The sequence below is a fragment of the Miscanthus floridulus genome, chromosome 4 (assembly GCF_019320115.1).
Source record: "Miscanthus floridulus cultivar M001 chromosome 4, ASM1932011v1, whole genome shotgun sequence".
In the NCBI taxonomy this organism is placed as follows: Eukaryota; Viridiplantae; Streptophyta; class Magnoliopsida; order Poales; family Poaceae; genus Miscanthus; species Miscanthus floridulus.
In genome coordinates this window covers 38,665,512-38,685,281 of record NC_089583.1, presented here as the reverse complement: position 1 = coordinate 38,685,281, position 19,770 = coordinate 38,665,512, and the positions used below count along the sequence as shown (strand labels likewise).

The 19,770-nt window shown below is 45.8% G+C and overlaps 1 protein-coding gene and 1 pseudogene across 1 annotated transcript; both read left to right on the top strand.

The window, feature by feature from the left end:
* The first annotated feature begins 1,957 nt into the window (after window positions 1-1,957).
* On the top strand, window positions 1,958-5,545 carry LOC136551364 (probable folate-biopterin transporter 9, chloroplastic). The gene is given in 4 exon segments (XM_066542929.1): window positions 1,958-2,398; window positions 2,400-2,438; window positions 2,440-2,701; window positions 4,269-5,545. Coding segments are annotated over 4 exon segments (1,563 nt in total). The 5' UTR covers window positions 1,958-2,191; the 3' UTR covers window positions 5,324-5,545.
* Window positions 5,546-9,916: 4,371 nt separating this feature from the next.
* On the top strand, window positions 9,917-13,458 carry LOC136548407 (WAT1-related protein At5g64700-like; annotated as a pseudogene).
* Window positions 13,459-19,770: the final 6,312 nt, after the last annotated feature.

Sequence of the window (19,770 nt, the reverse complement as noted above, 5' to 3'; positions counted from 1 at the left end):
GTCCCTAAAGGGCTCAAGATCCCTGGACCGAAATCAAAACGACAACATGTTCAGCGTTCGCCTACAGCGGTCGTTCTACGGGTTGAAACAATCCAGAAGGATGTGGTTCAACCGCTTGAGTAACTTTCTCCTACAGAGAGGTTACACCAATAATGATGATTGTCCCTTAGTCTTCATAAAGAAATCCAATGATGGATTTTGCATCATCTCCGTCTATGTTGATGATTTGAACATCATCGGGACTGCAAGGGACATTGAGGAAGCGATGGCTTACCTCAAGGCAGAGTTTGAGATAAAAGACTTGGGTAAAACCAAGTTCTGTTTGGGCCTGCAGCTCAAACACCTCCCTAAAGTAGTGTTTGTACACCAGTCCACCTATACAAAAGAGGGTACTTGAGAAGTTCAATATGAGCGAGTGCCACCCTCTGAAAACCCCCATGGTCGTTCGATCATTGGAAGTGGATAAGGATCCGTTTTGACCTAAGGAAGGGGATGAGAAAATTTTGGGACCTGAAGTTCCATACCTCAGCGCCATTAGGGCACTAATGTACCTCGCAAATTGCACATGGCCAGACATTGCATTCGCAGTGAACTTGTTGGCTAGGTACAGTGTCCGCATCCCACCAAAAGGCATTGGGTTGGTGTGAAAACCATCCTCAGATATCTAAAAGGCACTCAGGACCTTGGGTTGTGGTTTTCGAAAAAGGGGGACCTAACTATGGTGGGTTATGTGGATGCTGGCTTACATGTCCGACCCCCATAATGCTAGATCCCAGACTGGTTTTATGTTTCTCTGTGGTGGTGCAGCCATCTCCTGGCGGTCTGTGAAGTAGACCCTGGTTGCCATATCGACCAACCACTCAGAGATAATTGCCCTGTACGAAGCCACATGTGAGTGTGTTTGGCTACGACGGATGATTAACCAAATCCAGAAGTAATGTGGTATGAACATCATCGACACCCCCACCATTATCTATGAAGATAATGTGGCTTGTGTTGCACAGATGCATATGGGCTATGTCAAGAGCAATCTCACGAAGCATATTGCTCTAAAATTCTTTTACCCCCATGAGCTCCAAAAGAGCGGGGAGATAAATATCCTGCAAGCAAGGTCATGTGAGAATCTTGCAGATTTATTCACAAAATCTCTACCTGCTTCTAGCTTCCACAAGTGTGTCCATGGAATTGGCATGAGGCGACTTAGAGAGTTGCAGGGTTTAGGGGGAGACCAACCCTAGAGCCATAGCTCATGATCATGATCCTGAAGATCACGAATCGGTCTTGAAGACCTGACCCAGACATCAACTGTGGTACTCTTTTTCCCTTGATGAGTTTTTCTCACTGGGTTTTCTCATGCAAGGTTTTTAACGAGACAACAGGTGCAGCATAAGCGATGCATGTGATGTACTCTTTTCTCCTACCTTTTTTCCCACTGGGTTTTTTGGGGAGTTTTTAATGAGGCATAAGCATGGTATATAATTGGCCAAGGGGGAGTGTTGTGAATCAAAGTCCAAGACAATGTGAACAACAGACTTTGAATGACGGCCAATTAAATGAAGAGGAGGAGAAACGACCTGTTTGCTGGTTGGTTTCTGGGTTGGTTTGGGCTGGCTGGTGCTGGTTTATTGTGAAAGAAAAACACGGTTTACTGTCTGGTTTGGGCTGGCTGAAACCAATAAGCGAATAGGCTGAAAGTCTAAAAGTTCAAACACTGTAACTTTGTATTCATCTCAGCCTCCTTTGCTATAAATAGGAGATCATTTTCACCATTGTAAATCACCAGAGAAAGAAAGTGAAATAAAGAAAGACTCTTTCCTCTTCTACATCTCTCTGTTCTTGTGTTGTGTGTTGTGTGCAATTCAGAGAACAAGATTCCTAACAAAACCATCGGGCATTGGAGACGAAGAATACTTCGGGAGAGGCGGGGGTCCCAGCGTCCCCACCAGGCCACCACAGTCCACATCCCACAAGAGACGGGCACCAAAAGACAGACAAACCACCGAAGCAGCGCGGCCGTTCTCGTCTTCCAGAAGTCTCTCGGCCTCTCCCGCCCGCGCGTCTTCCACTCCCTCCCCGAAGCCCGGCCGCACCACCTTAACCTCTCCACCACCCCCGCTCCGCGCTCTTCGCCTCCGCATTCCTGCCCCTCCGTCCGCCCGGCGCCGCGCGGACGACGGGAGACGCCGGCACCATGCTCTGCCTCTCGCCGTGCGCGCCGCACCTCCACCTCGACGTCCCCCGCAGCCCGACGGCGCGACCCGCCGCCGCCACGTGCAGGAACGCGCGCGGCATCGGCGTCACGCTATGCCTCCGGATGCTGACGACGCCGGAGGAGCGGCGGCAGAGGCACCGGCTGGCCAAGTTCCAGGACTCCTCGGCCGCGCCGGCCTTCAAGGCCGCCAGCGCCCGCGCCCGCGCCCGTGCGTCTGACGCCCGCGGACCGAACGGCGCGGGGCGCTGCGGGAGATGCGCCGGGTGTGGTGGGTGTGCGGTGTCGGGTACTGGGTGCAGGGCTTCCGCTGCTTCCCGTGGCTGGCGCTCAACTTCCACCTCACGCGCGGCCTGGGGCTCAGCCCCGCCGGCCTCCAGCTCGTGCAGAACGCCGGGAGCATCCCGCTCGTCGCCAAGCCGCTCTTCGGGGTCCTCTCCGATGCCGTCTACATCGGCCGCGCGCACCGCCTCCCCTACATCTCTCTCGGAGGTACACAGCCGATCCCTTTTTCCTCCCCGTTCCTCGTTCATTTTCGTTTTAATTTTTTTTATTATGTTCGTGCGAGTCCAGCAATGTTGGAGGTGGAGGAAAGCCAAATATCATGTGAATGATGCTCGTCGTGAAATTATGTTCATTTCATTTCATTCAGTATTTCCGAATAAGCTGTGAATGATCTTCAATTCATAAGCAAACTTCGAAGCAATCAAACATTTGCAGGAGGAAATCTGGCTGTATTCCTCTAGTGATTGTCTGGTCTCATATTTCACTGTTTCTTCAATTATTTCTACAAAAGTAAGAATGAATTTTAACTGATTAGCTACAAAAATATCTGAGCCGTTGAACACATTGAAAGCAACAGCTAGCTACGAAAATTTCTGAGCCGCTGAACACACTGAAAGGGACAGCTATTTCACGTCTCTTTCTGAAATTGAAACACCCTGGACATTGGAGTTCAAGAACTGCAGTCAATTTCTCATTACAACATGTGTGGTTGTAACCATCTGATTGTAAGATAAAAAAACATGAAAAAACACTTTCAAGCTACTGCTGTTTAAATCAGTGTTTAGCACATAAACATGGGTGCCTTGTTCCATTGGCAATGGTATCATGCCCAGCACCTTTACTTGTTCGACCTATTCTGTGTAAAAGATACGTTTTGGAAAGTGGCATGTGCAGCCTTGGGATGGAGCAATACACTTTCCTTCCTGATGTGTACTTTGATTTTGTTGCTAGTCACACATTTCAAGCCTTATCAAGTTGGTTAAACCAACAGGTTACCCTTATTCTGTGGTGTTCTTGATGCAATGACGTGTGATTTACTCATGCTGCTAGTCACACAATCTTAGTGCTGGTAAGCTGGTATTCTCATAATGGTCCCTTATTTTGTGGTTCCTATGAGAATACGCAGGTGGGACTGTACCTTTAGGACCACAAATCACTGAAAGCTACTGACCTTTAGATTTACATAGGTTGTCCCATCAAGACTACACAACTCATTTGTCATTAGTGCATCACGTATAGTTTCCTTGCCGTACTATGATATGGACAGCTTCTTGAGAAGTTGAGATGCATCTCCTTGCACAAATAACTGCAGTCTAATTGAAATACTGTTAAATTGTCTGCTCACATTATTTGTACTTTCTGGATTTTGTCCTTCATTTGATTTATTTTTTGTCTTGTGTTAATCTTTTTTGTGCTGGAATGCTAATTTAATTTTTGCACAGAATCCTTTTTTTGAATAAACTAATGAGTTGTACAGTTGAATTGTTGAATATATCTGCAATCACCAATCAGAAAGTGCAAACCAGCTGCTTTCGCTTTATAGAACAATAAATTTCTTGCTGGAAGATCAGGACTAGTCACTAAGCTACAATTATATAATAAAAAGGTATTTAGAGATTTATTTTATGATGCTTTTGTTGATCCTGTGGTTTTACTGTCAAACTGTTCAGTGTCATAACTATTTGTTACTCAGCTGTTAATCAGAAAGTACACAGCTCACTTTTGTTTTTTGGAAACCATACAACTGACTTGAACTTATGTTGGCTATGTTCAGTGTTGCTGCAGCTTATTGCTTGGGTAACACTTGCAATTACTCCAGTTACAGGGGATGCATTTCCAACTCAAATGGCATGCATTCTCATTGGAAATCTTGGAGCATCTGTCACAGAAGTTGTAAGTGATGCTGTTGTCACGGAGTTCAGTAGAACACAGAAGGCTGGTGTACTACAGTCATACGCATTCATAGCCCTGGCTGCAGGATCCCTACTGGGGAACTTGTCTGGTGGTTACATTCTGCTTAAAACACAGGAACCAAAGATCATGTTCACAGCATTCTCAGTCCTTCTTGGCTTCCAGCTAGCACTGTCCCTAAGTACAAAAGAGACATTGCCAAGCTCTCGAGGAAACTCCAGAAATCGTCTTGTCAAAAGCTCTTTGGCAGCTAACTTCCGCAAGCAATTCTCAAACTTGATGACAGTGATCAGCGAGGAAAGGATCTTATACCCTCTTACATGGATCATGACATCCTTTGCTGTTGTGCCTATTCTTTCTGGAACCATGTTCTGCTTTCAAACACAGTACTTGAACCTTGATCCATCAGTTATTGGTCTATCGAAAGTTGTGGGACAGGTCATGGTCTTATCACTAACTGTACTCTACAATCGATATCTTAAAAGGATCCCGCCGAGGTGCCTTACCAGTGGACTTCAGATACTATATGCTTTGGCAGTTTTGTCAGATTTGGTCCTTGTGAAACAAATAAACCTTGTGCTAGGGATACCGAACGAGATTCATGTTCTTTGCTTCTCAGCTCTAGCTGAAGCTCTAGCTCAGTTCAAGGTCTTGCCATTCTCGGTTTTGTTGTCAAGTCTCTGCCCACCAGGCTGCGAAGGTTCTTTGTTCGCCTTCTTCACATCTGGACTGGTGTTTTCAGCAATACTAAGTGGAGTATTTGGAGTTGGATTGTCCACCCTGATCGGCGTGTCTTCTGTGGACTACTCAAGCTTGCCTTTGGGTATTTTGCTGCAAAGTTTAGCTGCATTGCTACCATTGGGATGGATATCCTTTGTGCCTGAGAAATGGACTGCCGATGACAAGGTTGTAATATGAAGATGAAGTGGTGTTTTCACCATACAAAGTTCTAGGCAAGATCCTGTTAGGTAGTGACACAATGTAGATGAATGTCACTCACCAAGTCAAAACTGGTGAGGTTACATGTATGTATAGGTATTCAGATTCTCTTCAATCAGAATAGTTCTTCTGATTACTGTACATATGCAATACAGAATAGCCCTTATGCTTCCTGCTGAATATAACACACAGTTGCATTGAGTTAGTTGTCTCGTGAAAGGAGATCGGACTACAAAATTTGCTTCACTTGCATATGTTCCCTGTTCCCATACCATTAAATTAGATTCCAAATAAATTGTCGTTCAGATACAGCCTCTCCATAATGATAAATAAATATAGTCGTTCCACTATAGAGCCAGTTCTCCTTCTCCCATCCCAATCTGAACTGATTAAAAAACGGCAGTAATCCATATTCTGGATTCCGACTTTTTTTTTTGTGTCTGTTCACCGAAACGGATCAAATCAAATGAATAAATTGAATTTGTATATTATTCTTTTGACTTCTGCATGAATTCGTTTGGCTTATTCTGAAAAGTTTTACCATGTCTGATTGAAATTGAATGGAAGTTCAACTGACAAATGATAAAATTCCCTCAAGATAGTGGCACCTTCCAGTTCCGCAGCACAAAAACAGAGACAGCACAGGGAAGCAGAGGCATGGAAGAGTCATCCAGAAGGATAGCAAACCAGAAGTAGTAACACCACGAGTCCACGACAGATTTTTCTGTTATTTCATAGTACCAGACAGCAGCTTCATGCTACATGAAGCATGAACAAGGAAGAAAAATGCATCTACCAGAATCTAGGATACTTGGAGCGCTGAATATATGCTATGTTTGTTTGAAGTTGTTGCAACAAGGAAGAAAAATGCATCTACCAGCTTCAACTTTGAAACCAGAAGTAGTAACAGCAGCTTCATGTTTGTTTGCTCCTTTTTGAGGTTTCGGCAAGTTTTGGGACGCATCACAATGCTTGTGCATTTGTTGTGGCTCCCACGAGACCAGCAGGACTAACAATTATCTTGTATAATATTACTAATAACTCAACTGTTCTATTTTTGCGCGGAGCGAACATAGGGAGGGCTAGCAGACAACTATAGTACTCCCTCCGTTCCAAATTATAAATCATTTCAACTTTCTTGGAAAATCAAAACATCTCAATTTTCATAGATTCTGTTCAATGCCTGATAGCAGTTTTGGTCATTTTCCTTTAGGTACAAGTGCAAGCAGAAGATCAATATGACGAAGTCAGGAAGATGATGATCAGCCTGCATGCTACCGTGAAGCTACCATGAAGATCGATATGTCATTGCTTTTTTATTTTTGCTGCCCTGTTCTATATTAGATAATTTTTCCTTGCTGCGTACATGCTGCTACCGTGAAGCTGCTGCAATCATGTCCCAGATCCACAGCGAGCTGAATGTTCAGTTGAAAAAGAATGCCAAGGAGGCTCTCTGTTTGCTTGTGGGTGAAAGAGAATTCTTTACAACTATAGTATGAATATTTGTAACCTTTAGTTGCTTGTGGGTGTGGAATCATGTTGTATCAAAAAGCAACACAAGTGAATACTAAAATGATATTCATGATTGATCATGACTATAGTAAGCATTAAACCAGTTGCACTTGTCTGTGGGTTGTACGAGCTATCTGTTTAGTTGTCTGTGTTGTGGATTCCAAAAACTTACATACAGGTCTCTATCCGTGGGCTATACATGCCCTAATGCTCTTAATAAGAGGAACAAAGACAATAATGAGACTGGGAACAAGCCAAAACATTTTATGATATGCCCACCAGATTTATGCGCCAGAATATTTCTTTAGATCACAACATGCAAGTCATGCAGTGGGCATCAGGCAGATCTGATTCTCCATGTGACTAGTAGCCCAGCCGGATTATTGTATACTGCAAAATATTGCCTCATTACATGGAAAATCAGATTAACAGAACATTGTCAAGCAAACACATTATTTTAGGGTTTTCTAAAATCCGGTTACTTAATTCACACAAGTACATTTTTTAGGTGCACTTTTGACTTGTCATCAGGGCAGCGATGACAAGCTTGATTGCATTAAGCTGTTACTAGTAGGTAGCTAGTCTAATTAATTATGCTAACAGGCTTTGCGAACTCCAAAACAGAATACATTTTGCGAAGCGGACGATGACTCAGACTCCGATCCAATCCCATATATATGTATATACAGCGGGAGGGACGATTCCACTACTTGCAGGCCTTTCTCCATGTGTGCGTTGAAGATAGCTTGCAGGCCTTTCTACAGTGCTTCACTCGGATACACACAGAGTTTACACCTTTTAACAGGTTATTATCTGCTCGTGCATCTGAATTTCTCTCCTTAATTATGCGTTACTCTGTATTTCCAGTTTCTTACTCATAAACCTGCACTAGTCCTTCCTCTAATCCTACATGCGCAGTGCAGATGCTGGCAGCAACTCATTGCCTGATGTAGTTTCCCTAAGCAGAGACCATTGAGGTTGGGAACTCTTCTGTCTCTTCTCCCTTCTTTCCCATCTCGTTCTCTCCTGTCTCTCCTTCCCTCTGCCCAATAATGCCAGCCCGATGGGATATTTACATATTTACCATTATAACAGACGGTCACTCTCCAGATATCACCCTATCAGAATCCCATATTATTTTAGCAGCGTCGTTGCCGAATCCATACATATTTACCACGTTTGAGGCCGTGGCTAGCCAGCGCAGCCGTTCACGTCGGATCTGAGTCAGCGGGGCGTGTAAAATGACCTCGTCTGCCCCTGGCGATTCAGCCAGCCCATTTGCCCCATTCTTCTTCCCCGCGTGCTGCACTGACCCTCGCCGCCCGCCGCGGCGGGCTCCCCGGTCGTGGATCTGCCAGAGCCGGTGTTGCTGCTTGTGCAGTGACAGCGTCGTCCTCGCAGACGCCGTGGACAGCGATGCACTGCGATGACATATCCGTGGCCACGGGCGGCACACAAGCACGGACAGCAAGGATCATGGCCTGCCTCGGTGCCTCCACACCGTCATGGACATCCTCGAGCACGGCCTGGACGCAATCCGAAGTTGTGCCTGTTCGACGCCATGGACATCCTCGAGCACGGCCTCATGCTCCAGCAAGGCAGCAACCCCACGGCCTCATGCTCCAGCACCGCTGCCTGTGGGCACCATGTCAACAGCATGCCACACGGCGGCAGCTCGTACCGCCACCACGTTCGACACGAGCTACCTGCAGCCGTGCGCCGCTGGCCGCTCGCTCCAGCTCGCCGCCCATCATCATCCCGGCAGCTAGCAAGTCCTCCGGACCGCCGCCAGGTCCGGGTCGTCCGCGCCCACGGCCGCCGCCATTCAGCCACGGCGCGCCAAGAGCAGCAGCAGCCCCGACGACGCTCCGGCCGTGCCGCCTGTGGTGCTGGCGGCGCAGCAGCCGCCGCAGTTCCCGCCGCTGGGTGTGTTCGACGGCCTGTCCGACCTTGGCTCGCGTGCCATGTCTGACGGAGCCGCCATGTCCATGCAGCTACAGCATCACGAAGAACAGCGCCACGACGTCGCGGGTGAGCCCAGCCTCGCGTGCCAGGAATGCGTCGAGCGGCCTGAGCGCGGGGCAGCCCCCGCGGAGCGGCTCGAGATCCGCGCTGGCGTCGAGGCAGGGCGGGCGCTGGTGCCAGCACACGAGCTTAACGCTGCGGAGGCCGGACCTCCAGTGCGGGGTGAGGCTGGCGAGCGTGGTGGGGTCGCGGCGGTATACGGCGAGCGAGGACACGACGGGGAAGCAGTAGGCGAAGCGCGCCGCGATGAAGGCGTTCCGCTCCGTGGCCTCCTCCGCCGTCACGGACGGCGCGATGGCGTCGGAGGAGGACGGCGCCGCGGAGAAGAGGAACTGGTGGCCCCACGGCGACACCAGCGAGAGGTCGAGCCGCTCCAGCGGCGGGAACCAGAACGTCGGCCTGAGGAAGAGGAACGGGTCCGAGCGTGGGTCCCCGCGTAGCCAGAGCGCGGCGCGCGTGGCCCGCTCCGCCACGAGGAGCCGGTGGCACGCCAGTGCGGCACGGTGCCGCGACCACGCGTCCGCGAAGAAGCCCAGGATGTGGAGCAGCAGCGGCTCCGGCAGGTCCAGGAGCGGGGAGCCCGCCGCGGCGAACGGCGATGTCGGCGGCGGCAACGGTCAGTGAAGAGCGCGGGCCAAATGGGCCGGCTGAATCGACTGAGACAACTCAGATAGCTAAGCCAAGGAGCCCAGGGGCAGCGAGGTCATTTTATACACCCCGCTGACTAAGATCCGATGTGGACGGCTGCGCTGGCTGGCCACGTCCTCAAATGTGGTAAATATGTATGGATTCAACAACGACGCTGCTAAAATAATATGGAATTCTGGTAGGGTGATATCTGGAGAGTGAGTGTCCATTATAATGGTAAAATATGTAAATATCCCCGGCCGACTTGTGCTGTTTGCACGCGTATCCCTGTACGTATGGATATGGTGTGCGTGTGTTTGTATTTGTGTCTGTCTTTCTCTCTTCTTGGCGTTTCTGAATCTCAATTCTCCTACGGATTTATGTTCAGATAATTAGACGTAAGTTGAGATGGACATGGACGCCAAGAAGCCTTATGCAGTAGCAGTAATCATACAAGTCATATACACGGGTATGTTTGTAATCCTCAAGTTTAATACCTTTGTGTTCGTCTTCTACAGCCAGGCAGCTGCATGTCTCTTGCTGCTTCCTATTGCACTTCTTCGTGAAAGGTGAGTAATTAGTTGCTCATCTGAAGGTGCAGGGGGCAATGAAATCAAACACACGATCACCAGCCATGCATGCCTCATGGAACTGATTTCCCTTTCTTTCCCTGCCTACTCTGAGACAGAACTTTTATTTAATTTGAAGGAGAAACGTGAAGTCCATGTCGTTTAGGTTGCTGTCGAAGCTTTTCTTATGTGCCTTAATTGGGTATGGATATCATGTTGTTCTATGATATAGTCTATCATCATGCATGTTCAGGTCTTCAGGATCAGATTAAACATTATTATATTAGATTCTATTGCAGAGATGGGATTATTAGTTATGCTGGTACGGTATATATAGTTTGCAGTGTGATAATGATATGTTTTGCTCTTTTTGCAGAAATACGTTTAGCATAAATGTTTTGAATGTAGCACTTAGGTACACATCAGCACCCGTGCAATCCGCAATGCCAAACCTGTTGTTACCTTCTGCTTGGCCTTGCTATTAAGGTACACTGCTACTAGAAATACCGATCAGCACAGTTTATGTTATTGCGGTGGCAAATTATTAGCTAGTAGAGGATCAAAGAATAATATATATATATATATATATATAGAACTACTATCCTGTAGCTGGCTACAGAATAACTTATTCTGTAGCCACTTTGAGTTATGATAATTACTATGTTAATTTATGAGATTATAGTAACTCTTTACTAAGTTGTTTAATATAATGTTATGGTAAATATCCCCATGTGTTATAGTAACCCAACTATCGTAAATATGTATTGACATTATGGTAAATTAGTATATAAAATTATAGTAAATGGAGGTGGCTATAGAATAACTTATTTTATAGCCGGCTATTGAATAGCCTCTCCCTATATATATATATATATATATATATATATATATATATATATATATATATATATATATATATATATATATATATATATATTATTTTCTACTTTCAAGGAGTAGTTACTCTCATGTGTATATCTCTAAATTTAGGGCGTACATGGCCCGATGAAATATACGTAGATGGAGTATATCATCATACTAAACCATCTAGGGTACTACGTATGACAAGTATGTATGTGTCGGTGTTTCGAACAAACAGCGGCTAGTAAATTTATAATTGTTGCGCGTTAGGCCCGGATGGTACACTAAAAGACACAAAATTTATACTCGTTCGGGCTGAATGTCCCTACGTCCAGTCTGCAGCTGCTCGTGTTATTAGTGCTGAAAAAAGGTTTATAGTAGGAGGTACAAACGGTCGAGAAAAGGAGAGGTCCCAGGTCTCTGATGGAATGGTCGAAAAGGATGCCAAGAACTCAGTCGCTGCCCGGCTGTATGCGTGATGTGTTGTGTATGTTGAACTGATCCGTCAAAAGTGGTCCTTTTAGTGGGGAGTCCTGCCCTCCCTTTTATACACCAAGGGGGGAGCAGGGGTTACTGATGGGAGAAAGAGGAAAATATCAAAGGCATAGAAGGTCCTTTGAGAGAGCCGGATCTTCCTTTTTCCCTGTGCCTGCCCTGCTTAACACGACAGGCCGTGTCAGAGGTGGCGTGTTCGCTGATCCTCGTAGGCCATGCCCTGGCCTCTTTTAGCAAGTGGGTGTGTCCCATCCTACGCCGGCGGACAGTGCGGTGTGCCGGAGAGCCGAGCTATGACCCCTCGGGGAGTAACAGGGGAAGTGACCATACGGCCGTCACTGTAGATGATGTGATTCTTGTCTTGGACCATAGTGGCTGCCGTATGTCTGTGTTAGTATCTACGCCCGAGGACTGAAGGCGGCGCCTACTACACTATAGGACAAAAGTCGGCGCCTACAATACCATTCAGGCACTGTTACGTCGGAAAGGGCTTAAAGCGCCCGTCCCATCGTAAACTGACGGTACCTTCCTGCAGGCGTGCAGGGCATGGTCATCGGCATTGTGTTTGACTCGAATGTCCTGTCATACCCTGTGCTTATCATTATGAAGGGGCAGTGTACGATCGTCGGACGAGACGGAGCCCGTCCTTGGGCGTCGGGCGAGGCGGAGCCAGCCCTCGGGGGTCGAGCGAGGCGGAGCCCGCCCTCGAACGTCGGGCGAGGCGGAGCCAGCCCTTAGCTGTCGGGCGAGGCGGAGGCCAGCCCTCGGGGGTCGGGCGTGGCGGAGCCCGCCCTCGGACGTCGGGCGAGGCGGAGCCAGCCCTTAGCCGTCGGCGAGGCGGAACCAATTTTCCGTCGTTCGGACAAGAAGAGTAGCAGTGTTCTTGTCTGACTGAAAGCGTCAACGTTCGATGATTATTAGTCCTACCTCATTGGGTACCCCGCTATTAGGTCCCCGACAGTATGTATACTTAGAGTATATGGTTATACTTATTTTATATGCTACTATCATAGTATTATATAATATATTAAAAAATATGTGCTCTTTTAAAAAAAATTCACATAGTAAAGATCTGGAGTATCTTAATATTAGTATGTCGAACATACTCAAACTGATAAATGAATATGTACACATACATAACATGATTTATTGATTATGGGAGTAACTACTCCCATATATATATAGAGAGAGAGACACACACGTGTGTGTGTGTGAGTGAGTAGTGGATTTTTAATTGCATGGGATGTGCAGGATGGAGGTGGTAAAGCTGAGGAGCCAGCATGGCATAGCCAAGGTGACTGGCGTTGCCCTCTGCCTTGCTGGAGTCTTCGTCATCGCCTTCTTTACCGGGCCGGCCTTAAGCCCTGTAAACCATCACCGTGCCTTCCACACCGGTCACGCTTCATCAGATCCGACGAGTCGGGTGACATGGATCAAACGGACGTTCCTGAAGCTCCTCGGCGACACGGCATGGTCTATGTGGATCATCTTTCAGGTCTGTTAATTACGTTCATGGACAATCAGATCATCAGAGTGCTAGCCGCTACAACTAATGAGCTGCAAGAATAAGCGAAATTATCATGTAGTAGTATATGTAATTATGTATATAACATATGGTTGATTCCATTGTATGCAAAATGCATGCAGGCAGCGCTGCTGCTGGAGTACCCGAACAAGATGCTTGTGACCGTGACACAGTGCGTCTTCAGCACAGTGCAGTCTTTCGTTGTGGCAGCCGTGGCCGAGCGTGACATGTCCAAGTGGAAGCTTGGGCTAGACATGAGCCTGCTTGCCGTCGTATACAATGTGTGATAACACTGACTTCCTCTCCTTCAATTATTTCCACCTAGTTAATTAGTTGCAACAAATGCCCTGCTTGCTTATTCTTTTGTTTGGGTCAACAAACTGAACGACTCATGGCTCATGGATCAGGGATTTGTAGTTAATCGGGTGTGCTTCTACCTGCAAGTATGGTGCATGGAGATGAAGGCACTACTACGAAAAAGGTTCGTAGCAATGACTTAATTTTTTAGGGGTGGCTGGAGATGAAAACGTCCCTACAGTGGACGTGCTCGGGACCCACGAGACCAGCCGCCCCTATAAATAGCATAGTAGGGACGGCTAGTGATACGAGCCGTCTCTACAAATAGGTCGATTTGTAGGGGCGGCTCACTTACCAGCAGCCCCCAGTGCTACGATTTGTAGGGCGACTCAATCACCAGCCGCCCCTACAAATGTTGTATGTACAAAAGGCTGCAGTCCTCTTCTTCCTCCTCGGGTCACTTACTCTTATCCAAGAAAAAAAGGCTTGGGAGACCTTGGACGCCTCCCAAAAATTGTTCTACTAAGGGAGGTAGGTTTTGGTCTCAAATCCTTTGCTGGAGAGATTGTAGAAGGTAAAAAAATGATATTCCACACTTTTTTTGAAGTTTTAATGGTTGGTTAGTGAGTAATTATAGTTTTGCTTTTCTCTCTCTTCTATGGTGCTTGAGCTACTTATGAAGCAAATTAGACCTAAGTTTTGAATGTACTAGGGTAAATTAGGTAGGGGAACAAGATCATACCCTTATTTGGTCCATATTTCTTGATTTTAGTGAACAATTAGTTAGTTTTATGGATGTTTCATGTGCATTTAGATCTAGATCAAGGGTTTGGTTTTTTTATTAATTTCGTTTTTGTAAATTTATGTTTGATGAAATTGGACTAGGGTTTGCATAAAAGATATTGAGTAAAATATAATTATTACTAATTGTTGTCTTTGAAATTGTTTATTGTAATAAACAAATACGTATTTTAATTATTTATGGATAAATATGCCATTAATTTATTTTCCTATACCATGGTGTGTTTGTATGCTTCATGTAATTATATTTGATTTATATTCATATATATCTAAAGTATATACAATTATTCTCAAGTAATTATTAATTTGATTCATTTTTATATATATCTGAATAAGTAATCCTTTAATGTTTGTTTTGTTGTTGTTGTAAAAGATAGAGTACATGAACTCTTGGATGTATGGTTCGTTAAGGTTTAAGGCAGGTTTCTGTGAAGAGGTGGGTAAATTTATTGAAGCCGCAGAGAAGCATGCAACGACGTTGACAAAGAATAAAGATATAATTATTTATCCCTGTAAAGATTGCAAGAACCATATGGTATGGACAGATATGACTATCATCATATCACATTTGATTATGGAAGGATTTGTTGAGGACTACACAGTATGGATTCATCATGGTGAAACAGTTATTGTTAACGACGAGGATGAGGAGAAATACGACGACGAAACCCTAGAATCCCTGTCCTAATATTCAATAGAGCTTGATGCACGAATGAATCCCGAGTTTGGCAATGAACAAGGTGGTGATGCTGGTGGTTGGGATGGTAACGACGAAGGTGGTGCCATTAATGATGGCGAAGCACGTGTCGGGGATGAAGATGATTTGGAGGACATGATTCGAGCCCTTATACCAGAGATTTTACTAAAGAGCCCGAAAGGTCTAGAAAATTTTGAAAGGGTAAAAAAAGCATCGAAGGAGGCTGTGTATGGTGTTGAAAAAGATTATTCGACACACTAGACGTTGCTACGTTTTGTGCTTGAGCTACTTATCCTAAAGGCTAAGTACGGCTGGTCAGACTGTAGTTTCAATGATCTATTGTGTCTCCTATCATGGGTGCTGTCACAACCAAACTCAGTTTTCGCCAACACATACCAAGCGAAGAAGGTCATAAGTCCATTGACAATGGGAGTTGAAAAAATGCATGCATGCCCCAACCACTGTATCCTTTTTTGTGGCAAAACGTTCAAGTCACTAGATAAATGTCCCCAGTGTGGGGCTAGCTGGTACAAGAACAATGACCTTTATGGTGGGGACAAAGCCTCCACAGGAAAAAAGAGGAATAAGAAGGGCACGAAAAAGGTGGTACAAGAATCTCAGCCCCTAGAGGACACTCCATTAGGCAACGATGCAAAGCAAAGAAGAATTCCTACCTTGGTAATGTGGTACCTGCCAGTGACCGATCGCTTGAGACGTATCTTTCTAAACCCTAAAGAAGCCGCACTCATAACATGGTGGGATGATGAGCGCAAGGTGGATGATGATAAGATTGCACACCCGGCTGATTGTAATCAGTGGCAAAGGATCGATGAGAAGCACAAAGAATTTAGCAATGACCCAAGGAATGTACGGTTTGGCTTGAGCACCGATGGAATGAATCCCTTCAATGAGAGGATGAGCGACAACAGCACTTGGCCAGTGATCTTGACCATGTACAATATCCCAACGTGGTTGTGTCAAAAGAGAAAGTACCTTCTCCTTACTATTCTTATTTCTGTCCATAAACAACCAGGCATAGATATAGATGTGTTCCTCGAGCCTTTGATGCAAGAAATGGAGAGGCTATGGAGGCATGGGGAGCCGATGTATGACGCGTTCTGAAAGGAGGACTTCATATGTAGAGCAATAATATTTGTTACTACCAATGATTACCCTATATTGTTTGCTTTGTCTGGATAGATCAAAGGGAAGACGGGATGCTTAGTTTGCTTGGATTGTACTATATGGGTGTTCCTGGATGCATTCAAGAAGATAGTTTACCTAAGGAACTGGCGCTTCTTAAAGACAAGTGACAAGTACCGCAGCAAATTGTTCTTTAGATTTTATGACAACACCCCGGAGATTGAACCCCCTCTGGAGAGATGTCATAATGGAGAACACGTGTACAAAATGGTGAAAAACATACGCGTCGTCTATAGAAAGAAGAATCCGGATGGGACAAACAGAGATAGAAGCACACCTCCTGTTGAAGATGTACCTTTCAAGAAACAATCGATCTTCTTTTAGTATCTGCCTTGTTAGCCAGACTTGGAGGTCCCCCATGCCATTGATGCTATGCATATGCAGAAGAATGTCTTTGAGAGTCTCATTGCTACCTTGATGGACCTAGGCAAGTCGAAGGATGGTCTAAAATCACGGAAAGACATGGTGCAGCTAAACGTGATGCCACAGCTTCACCCGATACCTGAGGCTAATGGAAAATACACTCTGCTCGCGGTGTGCTTCAACCTAACACCAGAAGAGAAGAGAGCTATATGCACTTTCCTGAGGGGGGTCAAAGTCCCGACTGGGTTTTCAGCGAATGTGAAGAAGCTAGTGTCGATGAAGGACTTGACAATAACACACTGCAAGGCTCACAATTGTCATGTGATGCTGACAGTGTTTCTACCTATTGCAATCAGGGCTATAAAGCCAGAGTTCTTGAAAATGACCATCACCCGTATGTGCTACTTCTTTTCAAAGATCTCACAGAAGACGATTGGCAAGAAAGACCTAAGTGACCTACATGAATTTGTGGTGGAGACACAAAACCAACTAGAGATGTGTTTACCTCCTGCTTTTTTTATATAATGCCACATCTCATGATTCACATGGTTCATCAGATACAGGCGTTGGGCCCTTGCTACTTGCATGAAATGTGGTCCTACGAGCGGTTCATGTCAGTTCTAAGCCGATACGTGCATAATCGAGCATACCTAGAGGGCTCCATGATAGAGTGAAAGCTCTAGTTTGGTTTTGGTAAATTGATGAAACCCTAAGTGTTAACCTTGTTTATCAAGTGATCATAAGATAGGTAGCACATTCCAAGTGATGAAGCAAATGAAGACCATGACATGATGATGGTGATGCCATGGTGATGATCAAATGCTTGGACTTGAAAAGAAGAAAGAGAAAAACAAAAGGCTCAAGGCAAAGGTATAAATGGTAGGAGCCACTTTGTTTTGGTGATCGAGACACTTAGTGAGTGTGATCACATTTAGTATCGATAGCCGTACTATTAAGAGGGGTGAAACTCGTATCGAAATGCAGTCATCAAAGTGCCACTAGATGCTCTAACTCATTACATATGCATTTAGGATCTAGTGGAGTGCTAACACCCTTGAAAATGTTTGTGAAAATATGCTAACACATGTGCATAAGGTGATACACTTGGTGGTTGGCACATTTGAGCAAGGGTTAGGAACTTCACCATCGGAGTGTCTGCCCATAGAGTGCGAACTGTCCGACGGTGCCACCGGTGCCCTATACAAAAAAGACAGAGGTCACTGTATGTGACCAGACGCTGGTCTCGGAAGGACCGGCGCGTCCGGTCTATAGAAGTAGCGAAGACGCTGGCGTCGGTCTCTGACCGGACGCTAGGTCACTTAGTGACAGGACGCTAGAGGGTTGCGTCCGGTCCTGCTGCCGTGGCAGCGCACAGAGAAGACGCCGAGTGACCAGATGCTGGGTAAGTTCGGTCGAGCATGACCAGACGTGTCCGGTCGTGATTTTTCGCTTCTAGATGCTTACTAGAAACGACCGGACGCTAAGGTCCTACGTCCGGCCACTTCGCAGCAGCGCGTCCGGTCATCACTTGACCGTTGAGATCAGGCGCTCAGTATTTGAAGAGAGGGGACACATGGCGTGCATCGCGCGATCGGATGCTGAGGTCCAGCGTCCGGTCAATCTAACCGGCGTGTCTAGTAACCCCGTGTTGTGCCCAGTGAAGGAGTATAATAGCTCTATTTCATGGGGGCTTCTATTTAAGCCCCATGGTCAGCTCAAGCTCATTCTCTTGGCCATTTGCATTGACATAGCAACCTTGTGAGCTTAGTCAAAGCCCTCCCACTCATCTCCATCATTGATTCATCATCTTTGTGAGATTCGGAGAGAATCCAAGTGCATTGCTTGAGTGTTTGCATCTAGAGGCACTTGGTGTTCATGTTTCGTTGCAGGATTCACTTGTTACTCTTGGTGGTTGCCGCCACCTAGACGGCTTGGAGCAGCAAGGATCATCGAGTGGAGGTTGGTGATTGTCTCCGGCTTCGATCGTGGTGATTGTGAGGGGTTCTTGACCTTTCCTCGGTGGAGAGCCAAAAGGTACTCTAGTGGATTGCTCGTGGCTTGTGTGATCCTCATCTTATATTGGTTGTGTGGCATCCTATTGAGGGTTTGGCATGTGATGCCAATTAGCGCATGAACCTCCAAGTGAGTGAATCGCCACAATGAGGAATAGCTTGCCGGCAAGCAAGTGAACCTCGGTAAAAAATCATTGTGTCATCATTTGATTCCGAGGTGATTGGTCTTCATTGTTATTTATTCTTATGATTGATTGGCTCCTTCCTCAACACGACGGTATAACCTTCTTGCTCACTCTCTTTACATTACCGCAAACTAGTTGTCAAGCTCTTTAGTGTAGCTAGTTGTGAGAGCTTGTTAGTTTGGTTAGTGTGGCTCTTTAGTTAGCTTTTGAGAGCACACTAACTTAGTGTAGTGTCATAGCTATTGTGTGGATAGAAACTATATAAACTAGAATTATGGTAGGTGGCTTATATTTTTAGTAGGCTAGCGCAACACTTGCTTTGCCTCATAATTATCTAACCTGTTTGCTAAGTGTTGTTGTAGAATTTTTTAATAGGCTATTCACCCCCCTCTAGCTATTAGCACCTTTCATAGAGGGTTACAGTACCAAAGAAGTCATCGAGTGCTGTCAAGAGTACCTAAAAGTACAGAAAGGGATTGGTAAACCAGATTCTCGTCACAAGGGTAGGCTGGCTGGGAAGGGCACCAGTGGTAAAAAAGTGTTCATCGACCATGATTACAAAGAAGTGAGTTGGGCGTATTGCAGTGTCTTGTAGAGTACACAACTGATGTAACCATACATTGATGAACACTTGGCTATCAATATGGTAGAGAGAAATGGTTATTCAGATGATTGGGTCATGAAACAGCACAAGCAACGACTAACTACATGGTTGAAGGACCAAAACATACCGCCTGAAGAAACCATAGACTCTATTACCATTAGTAGTTTAGCGGAGGGGCCATCGAGACAAGTGACATCTTGGAAAGCTTATGAAATCAATGGGTACACGTACTATACCCACACAAAGGATACTAAATATGTGAACCAAAACAGTGGCGTTCGAATAGAAGCTCTCGATGGAGTGGGGTGAAAGATCCAATACTTTGGCATCATTGAAGAGATATAGCAACTTGACTATGGAAGGGATATAACAGTGGCCCTGTTTCGATGCCGCTGGATCAAACAACACCAACTGAACGAGATCAGATTGAGAGTCCTGGACTTTGAAAATCTAGGCTACCAAGATGACCCTTGAGTGCTCGCTTCACGTGTCGCACAAGTTTTCTATATGTCTGACCCACAAAGTAACCTTCCCCCGAAGAAGACAAAGCATGTGGTTGCCTCCAGGAAACAACATATTATCAGAGTTGATGGCCTGTACGATGTTCAAGCTTACAATAACTATGATGAGGGGCCGTCGGACCACTGCCA